The 9,220-nt window shown below is 29.0% G+C and overlaps 2 protein-coding genes across 2 annotated transcripts; one reads left to right on the top strand and one right to left on the bottom strand.

Annotated features, from left to right (window-relative positions):
- Positions 1–1,607: 1,607 nt before the first annotated feature.
- Positions 1,608–2,790, top strand: LOC119671329 (uncharacterized protein F58A4.6-like). Its single transcript, XM_038081919.1, has 4 exons — positions 1,608–1,700; positions 1,771–2,128; positions 2,191–2,305; positions 2,365–2,790. Exons 2-4 carry the CDS (start codon positions 1,821–1,823, stop codon positions 2,683–2,685), a joined length of 744 nt encoding a protein of 247 aa, XP_037937847.1. The 5' UTR covers positions 1,608–1,700; positions 1,771–1,820; the 3' UTR covers positions 2,686–2,790.
- A 1,011-nt stretch (positions 2,791–3,801) lies between these two features.
- Positions 3,802–7,100, bottom strand: LOC119671327 (bleomycin hydrolase-like; the record flags this gene model as incomplete). Its single annotated transcript, XM_038081918.1, is given in 7 exon segments — positions 3,802–4,180; positions 4,459–4,579; positions 4,657–4,883; positions 4,946–5,194; positions 5,486–5,623; positions 6,618–6,863; positions 6,934–7,100. Coding segments are annotated over 7 exon segments (1,361 nt in total), but the record flags the coding sequence as incomplete, so codon positions are not given.
- Positions 7,101–9,220: the final 2,120 nt, after the last annotated feature.

The raw sequence follows: 9,220 nt of genomic DNA, 5'->3' as shown, positions 1-9,220 counted from the left end.
GGAAAAATATTATTTTTTATATAGAATTTCATAATTACCTGCAAAAAAATATTTAAAAAGACTATGTGTGATTTTCGTTAACATATCATTTCATATACTATTAATCTTATCTAAGCATATTTATATTGTTAGTTAATCAATAACATTTCCTCATTATATATGTATAAATAATTACAAGTTTTTTTAATTGGTAAATACTTCTATGAATAAACATTCCAAGAAATAACAAGTGATTAATCCCTCATTTCGTCATAACTAAGTAGAAATTGTATCTAAGCTAAATGCAATATATTTTAATCGGTGGTGGAAATAATTCGAAGAGATTAAAGCATAATCTTTTGATTATTAATATTAAAATAAAACATATATAAATTTAAATATTGGTACCCAAACCTTTCATATGGTTATAGAGCTTATTTAAAATCTTTTTTTTTAATAAAAATTGTAATTTTTTAATATAATAAATAATAAATAAATTAATAAATATTTTATTCAAGATTTCAGAAAAACAAAGTACTTTATTATATTACTTTTGTAAATAACTTTCAAATACAAAATTCATTTTAAATTTAATAAATATGGATATTTTCTTCATATTTCTTGATTTCAATGGAATGTATTATCTTAGTGGTACTATTGTGTAAAATATTAGAGCGAAGCTTCAAGTCATTATTCTATCAACTCTAGACTCCTACAAGAAAGTGTGGTGGGTTCATTTTTTTATAAGATATTCACTGCATACATGCTTAACTTGAACCACAAAACCAACACCTTATCAATGCTAGTTTCCTACAAGAGAGTGTGATGGAGCCGTGCTTTGTACAGTTTTCGCTGTGAACGTAGCTATCTCGAACGATATTAACGTTGCAATACAATCAGATAACACAAGAAAGTGTGGTGGGTTCGTTTCCTTATAAGATATTCACTGCATACATGCTTGACTTGAATCACAAAGCCAACTCTTTATTCTATCAATGCTAGTTTTTTTAAGAAAGTATGGTGGAATCGGGCTTTGTGCAGTTTTTTCTGTAAACGTAGCTATCTCGAACGATACTAATGTTACAATGTAAGCAGATAGCACATCAATATAATAATCGATGAAACTCAAGTCAAAACATCTTTTTTTCTGTGGCTGCAGCTGTAGGTGATAGTTAAATTTCAATGAGTAAAATACTATAAAATTTATTTTTACACTTAGAACTGACAGATATGCATAAGTTAATATTAACAATACAGTAATCTATAATAGTTTAAGTTTTTGTAATTATATAGTAGTTGATCTAAATGCAATTGATCATAGTTAAGAAAAGGTAATAAGATAATTATTGTAAAAACGCATTGCAAATAATATAAAATGTTTAGCATATTTATGAAGCAAAATAGAATAAATTAAAATAAATTATAAAAATACTATGGTACTATGTACAATTATAAAATTACAGAAACTGTAGAGTAGTTCTTATTTTTAAAAAATTAAAAAAGTTAGTTATAGTTATTGTCATAATTTTAAAATTTTATTTTCTTTTTTTTTTTGTTTCAAATGTATTTTAAAAATTATGTATAATTATTTTTAGTAATACCTCAAATTTTATTTTAAATTTTCGTGGACTTGGCACTACTAAAGTATGTTCCAACTGTCATTTCAAGATTTTCTACAATAAATACAATCCACAAATGTTTGTAATGTCATCCACAAACAGGTGCTTTGCATAAAAATTTAAAAGAGAAAATGTTAAAGAACATTTTAGAGAATATCTAGCATTCTTACAGATTTCCTGAGAAATATCAGAGAAAATTAGAAAACACCGTCAAATGTTAAGATGATTACAATTTTATGCATAAATGATCTATATAACAAACGGGAGTATTTTAGCATTGCAATTGAATCAGAGCTGAAGCCACTGCCGTCGGTTAAAAGTCGTTTTCTTAGAGACACCAACAATAAAATACTTAGTTTGAAAGGTTTAGAACTGCAAGTCGATGGATATCAAGCATTTTATATATTACGTGAGCTGAGGGAGTTCAACAAATTTCGTCAATTAATATGTACAAATCCTGCATTGGAAAAAGCCGACATTCTATGTATACGCATAATTCAACCAGAAAAAGATGTAATCGATTATAAATGGTTAATAATCCTTATAACTAATTACATTGATCACGATTTATTTTTGTATTTTTATTTTAAAGGAATCATATGTTGTCATACATTTTGTGGGAACATATTGAAATGGAGCACCTCATGTCTTGGTTATCTACGTTAGGAGGAGGCTTTTCAGCGTTAGGAGAACAATTTAGTAAATTTGTATGTTGAACGGTAGATCAAAATAATATATTTCCTAGTATAATAAAACGTTTTTCTAGGCTGAAACAGCAGGTCGGATATCGTTGAAACAACTGTCTATTGGCATGCGCCTTGGTGATCCATTTCTGCAAGCACGATGCAAACTATATTACAGCATATCACTCATACAAACTGGACGTTTAAGGCAAGCAAAACACTTAGTACGTCAGCAATATACATTTGCTAAAACACAAAAAGAGATTGATAGCCGCTTGGTAAAAATGTGCCTAGGTATTTGGCTGCGCATACAGTATGAATACAGAATAAGAATGGAAAAAAAAGCACTGAAGCAAAATCTGCTAGGTGCCGGAGACTCAATTTATGCTATTAAAACAAGCTGAACAATATCGTAAATATATGGTGATAATATTTTACCTGAACGGAACAGGCTGGAGAATTATACAATTTTTATGTTATAGGGATCAAAACTAATTAATTGAAATAGACAAAATAATTTGTAAATTTATTAGGTTTATTAAAAAAATTGTACGAAAGAAATTGGTATATTTTCAATTAGAGTTTTTATTAAAAGAAATCATACACAATTCTTTCTTCAGACTATTGTGAATGAAGGATCTATTAAGTTGGTTAAGGCGTTCGTAACACAGTAAAGATGATATAGAATAAAAAGCAGTTGTAATTGTAGTAGAACATTGGAAGCTGAATAGCAATTGCATAAAAAGAAGACGAGGCATATATCAAAAGCATAGGACAGGATTATTTAGGAAAGTTAGTTTGTGTAATGGGGGGCTACGTGGGTGAAAATAATTTAACCTTCTCAAAGCAAGGGGCAGAAGTATAAATCAATATGGCTTAGATTGTTTGTTTATATTGAGGCAGGTGAGCCAACCGTGCTGTTATTTGATACCATTTGTATGACACTAGTGGAGATTTTGTTCAAAAGCTTTCAATAAGCAACATTCGCTAGCTCTGTATTCAATCTAATTAAGCTACCGTGGGAGTCATCAGCAAATGTAGCTTAATCGCGCATTAAGTATTACTAATAACATATCGGACCTATTCAAAGATATCTGTTTATTTTAGAAAACTATATCCTAGTTTCGAGAAAATTGAATGATAACTTTTTGGATTAACCCAGACAAATAAATTTTTTATGTCAATATCAAAATTATTTCTCAAAATTTGTAATAAAATTTACTTCAATATACGCTTAAAATAAGTAGCTAAATAAATCTAAGATAGCAAACAGTCAGTTTCTAAAAATATGAAGGGTTTTGATCCTTGTTATTCAAGTGTACAGAAGGTAAATTGTCCAATACTTTTTAAGGTTATTGTCTATTTAGTTTTTGTATTGATTTTCTTTATTAATAAATTGACAATGGTATATTTTTTTTACAAATATTATAAGCCTTTGTTTATTGTACATACATATATATATATATTTAAAAAAATTATGTAAAACTTTTTTTGTTGTAGGCCTTTATATATATTTTAAATAAAACAAAAATGTATATGTATATATTGTTAATTTTCATAAGTAAAAATTGTTTGGTTGTTATTAGGTTTAAAGGGCTCTCCACTCTTGCGTGTGTGTATATAATTGAACTGCAGCGTTGCATTGTGAGGTGTTGCATATTGAAGCTTTACAAGTAAAAAAGTTTTTTAGGCAAGTGTACCCATTGGATCCCAGGCGGGTAGTACGATAGGGTCCATATCAAAAACTTTGAGAATTTCTGCTGGTACAAACTTCTTATCAACAACAACTTCAAACCCAAATTCTTTAAACCAATCGGCGGTCATAACTAGATAACCTTTTTCACCACGATCTTCTCCCCAAGAATTTTCTACGCGTAGCTTTGTTGGATTTCCGTCTTTCTGCAAAAAAAATAATTGAATAAAAATTAATATAATACTTGGAAGTTAAAAGAAGTATATATATATAATATATGTGTATAAACAATATATGAATATATAAATAGACTAATTAAAAAGGTATTAGGTTAGTTAAAGTTATTAGTTGTTATTAATAGGCTATTTCATAATTAAATTGTTAAATTCATAATTATGAATTTATTGGCTATTAACAATATTAACATTAATGTTATCATAAAATAATAGAAAATAATAGTAAAATACTTTGATAATCAACTCACATCCACAGACACTGCTGTAAATACCATAGCATGAGTCATTGCTGATTCACCATAAATTAAACGATCTGCTTTCGATAAAGAGTTTTGTATATCGATATCAAACACCAACTTAAAATCGTGTCTAAATCAAAATGATAATGATCAAAATGAAATAATTAATTTTTTGGTCTGATAAAAAATGGTTAACGCTCAACTAACATAAAGAGGTCCTCAATTCCTTGTTTGGGAGCAAATCTTTTGCTAACTTCACAACCAAACCATACTGGCTCTGCGGACTTAAGGCTATCTGTTACAACTTTTAACAAAAGTTCCACTGGTTGATTGTTATATAAAACTGGACGTCCACCAACAACATTTCCTAAGCAATCTACGGTATATGCTTGACTGTACATGCTAGAAGGGCGCGGATCTGTGACCAAGCAAACCTTAAAATAAAAATGAGAACAATTAAATAAGTTTTTTGTTAATTTTTTGTAATGCAATTTACCTTATCTTCAACATTAAAGATTGGTTTGACATGTTGATTATAAAATTCAATTGGGCTAATTGGACCGACTGACTGGTAAGACTTTGTTTTATCATAATATTCCCAGGTGAATGTTTCTGGTGGTATCCCTAAACATATTCCAACAACTTTATAAATTTCTTGCATCATTTGATCAATTTTAGCATTAACGTCTTCCACAGAGGTGTTGGAATCGATCAAACCACGTAATGTTTTGGCATTTTCTCTCAGCTAAAACAAAATTTATTATTTAAATAAGGTAAGAATAAAGTAGTAAAAGCAGAACTAAATTAAGAAATAATAAAAAATTAAAATTAATAATAATAATTAAGGACATGAAAATGATTAATTTTTTAAATAATAATTTAAAAATAAAAAATACACGATTTTTATTTTTATCGTGATATATTTGCTATTCAAAGCAAGTAAATAAATTATATCTATATATAGAATCAACTTTATATGTATTTGTAGTGTATATCTCTTAATATTAATATCTATTAATTTCAAACCGATAATTACCTTGCTTTTTAGAATAGAGTTCATTCGTAAGCTTGCTTCACAGCTGAAGGACTCTGGGAAGCATTTTTTTGGCATTAGTCCATGTTTGGTAATTAAATTGACTAACATATCCCACTGCCCGCCATCAGACGTAGGATCCTAAATTTAAAAAACATACTGTCAATTGATTCATAGATTATAAATAAAAATAATTTATATTATATTAATTAGAGTTAATTTTTTTTAAATTTATTTATTGAAGTAGTTATCAGTCAATCAAGCCATATGTGTACTGCAGTATTTTTTAAGTAAAAGTATTCACTGTGGAGAATACTATGCCCGCCCTATGTTCTTACAAAGAGCGATGTCTTCACCCAAAGTATAATACATAAATACATTGTAATAATAATAAATACATTGTAAAAACACCAAGGAAATAATAATTCACTGTGGAGAAAGCTGTGAAGTTACCTATACTGAAACAGAACGCAAGTCCAAGATAAACATAAGCGTGGATAAGCATGCGGCGATAAAGGAAATAAATTCATATCAGATCGTATTAAGTCCAAAAATATCCTGAAAATACATGGCTACATATCTATTGTATAACAAACCAAAAAGAACTGGATGAACGAAATAATGGATACGATTCTCAAATGTGATGTTCGCAATTGACAAAGACAAAGAAAACGATATACATAAACCACTTAAAAATTCACGCAATGAAATTAAAGAAGTTATGAAAAGGCAGGTTTGTAAGAAATTTTCAAATTTCGGTAAACTCAAATTAGCATTTTTATTTAAGTTTTCATTAACCCCAAGCATAATATTGTTGATTGGTTGCAGTGGCACAACATCAGATAGCATTCTACTGATCTCAATCAGCGATTATTCGCCGTTTGACTACTACAATTCTTGCAAGATTTCGTAAAATAATTTAGATAATTCAATAAGCCTTTCGTCATATCGATGCACATACTGACAAGTAGTCAAATAAGTACTTCTGGAAGCTAAAGCTCTGGCTGTCCAGCTATTTTCAAAGAGAAAATGTATAATAGCTTCTTTTTCCTGCAATTTTCTACAACTTCTGCTAAGTATAACATAGGTAAATACATAAAAACTATTGAAACGTCAGACTTGGAATTAAACTTACTTGCAGTAAAAATGAGACGAGGCGACTATCAACTTTTTCACCTCGATTAGCAGTCAGCACAATGTTGTTTAAGAAATAATTACAGCGTTCTATTTTGTCCCAGTAAAACAAATAACCTTGTGAGAACTCAAATTCATCCAAGTTGAATTGCTTAATAAATGGCAAACGGATGCAATTTAAAGCCGCAAAAAGCCAGCACCTACCGGAACTCTTTTGATTGGTTATTGGTTTACCTTCAGTTTCAACCTATTTATTTATATAGAATAATTTTAAATATTTAATAAGTTTAATTGTGTATGAAATGAGCTTAACTTACCTTGTAATTGAACACATGATTTGTTTGCTCTAATTTTTTTCTGGATAAACACACATCAAATGGATCGACACGGCTGCAAACATTTTGGGCCAGAATATTTTTGGGCTCTTCGTAGAAATCCTTACGCCATTTATCTAGTTTTTGCGGTGTAATAACAGATTGAGTTGCTGGAAATAGAGTTGAGCAACTTGAGTAATTAAAATTCCCAAGAATTTTATTATTTTTTGCAGTTACTGCACATAATTTTCTATAAAATTGTCGACGTACTAAAGAAAGTGAGGCTGGAAATATTTGAGAAAAATTTGGCATGCCAATGGAGACAAAAAATTTTGAATTTACTTTTATATTCGAATTTTATTTTCACAATTTCTTTAAAAAAAATTCTTTACATATTTCAATATTTCAATATTCAATATTTTATAGAATATGACAATATATGAAATTGTTGAATGATGAAAAATCAAATTGTAATAGTAATTAGTAATGAGTAATGTGAGGAGGAGTGCAAAGTGTAAAGTAGGGCGTCTGCAATTAATTTGCAGCGTAAATGCAATTATCGCACATTTGAGGTTTATGGCTGTACTCCTACTCCACCAACGAATGCCTTTTACAATGGTCCATAAAGCAGTAGAATTGCAAGTGCTTGTTAGTATATGTCATATGAAAATGAGAAAAATCATTGGATCGAAGACCGCAAAAGCAAATAAAATTATTTGTTTTCTAGCAACAATAGTCTTGGTGCTTAGTGTACTGTGCTGTGCTGTGCTCTGCTGTGCAATCAGTTGACAAACTTCATCATGACCAAACTGACATGAATGCCTTTATTCAACGTGCTGCTGTATTACAATTGATGCTTGCGAGCAGAATACAGATAAGTTAAGTTTATATAATGCATATATAAAATAGTTATATATTGCATAAAAATGTTTGTCGCTTATTTAGATACATTATATGTAATATTATTGCATTGGCAACAGCAGCAGTTGTGACTACTACTACGCCACTATGAGCAGCAGCACCAACACGTAATCTTATCTGCATGATGAAAGACTTCAGTGTTTGTAATGTAAGCTGAATAATTCAATAAATCTCCCAAGCAATTAAAACAAGTGCATTTGATGGCAATTATACGGGTAAGTGAGACAAATCAGTTGCATCTGCATATGATCAGAATTCTTCTACTGCTAATAAGCGCTCTAACAATAGATCTGCACAAGTAGTTTTACCAAGAATAGAGAAATGAAAATATTATAATTATTAAATTTTTATATATTATTTATATATTATAAATATTTTTATGTTCTGTAAATAATTCTGTAAAATAATAATGTAAGGTCAACATCTCTTTGTGATTATAGTTTTGGTTTATTTATTACTAAAGACCAATCTATCAATTCAACAATTCCAACATGTAAACATACTACACTGAATTTTTTGTTTTGATTGATCTCTTTATGTATATTTTTAAAAACCAAACCATCAATTCAACACAAAATTTTTTACTGTCTTTAGAACAAAGAATTTTTGAATGATCCATTATAGAAAAATAATCATTGCGTTTATTCACTACATATCCAAAAACAAAGCAATTAGAATTGGAGACAAATGTGGAAGATATTGGAATATAGAATACAGGATAGAATAATTAAGTCTAGTCAATAGTCAAATGAATATTTATATATACTCCAAAAGGTAAGGAAACAAATAACCAAGATTAGAACAATGATCACTGCTAAGTATTTAAAAATATATGTAGATATTGATGAAGTAAAATAATCAAATTTAATTCAAATTCAAATTGATTAACACTACAATTGATTCCAACTCATTTTAACTACACTCTCACTGCGATAGACATGAAACGAGTTCAGTACCTTCATTCGACTATCATTGAATCGAATGAGTTCTGGGATCTACAAATAATTTGATTTGTCAACAGTTTCAAATTGTCTAGGGTAACTTAGGAGACTCTCTACAGGGTTAGCATAATAGATTTTATAGGTAGCAGTATACCATTGTCCCTTCTAAGTATAGGTAGGTAAAGAAATACTGTGATATTAAAAATCGCGCCCAAACCTCTAAAAAAATATGAAGATTATTTTACTTTGGTTCCAGAAGCGATTCGCCAATCACAAGCAAAATTATTTAGTACCTCACATAACAATAAGAACACGTAATATGAAAAAGATAACTTCAATATTTAACCTAAAAATTGGTTAATATGTTATACAGATTAGATAAAGATACAGAAATAGTTCCAAGATTAAAGTAGAAGGTAAAGCTATTA

Source organism: Teleopsis dalmanni, chromosome 1, assembly GCF_002237135.1.
Source record: "Teleopsis dalmanni isolate 2A chromosome 1, ASM223713v2, whole genome shotgun sequence".
Taxonomy (NCBI): domain Eukaryota; kingdom Metazoa; phylum Arthropoda; class Insecta; order Diptera; family Diopsidae; genus Teleopsis; species Teleopsis dalmanni.
The sequence above is the reverse complement of the archived record's forward strand: the minus strand, read 5'-3'. Positions and strand labels throughout refer to the sequence as shown.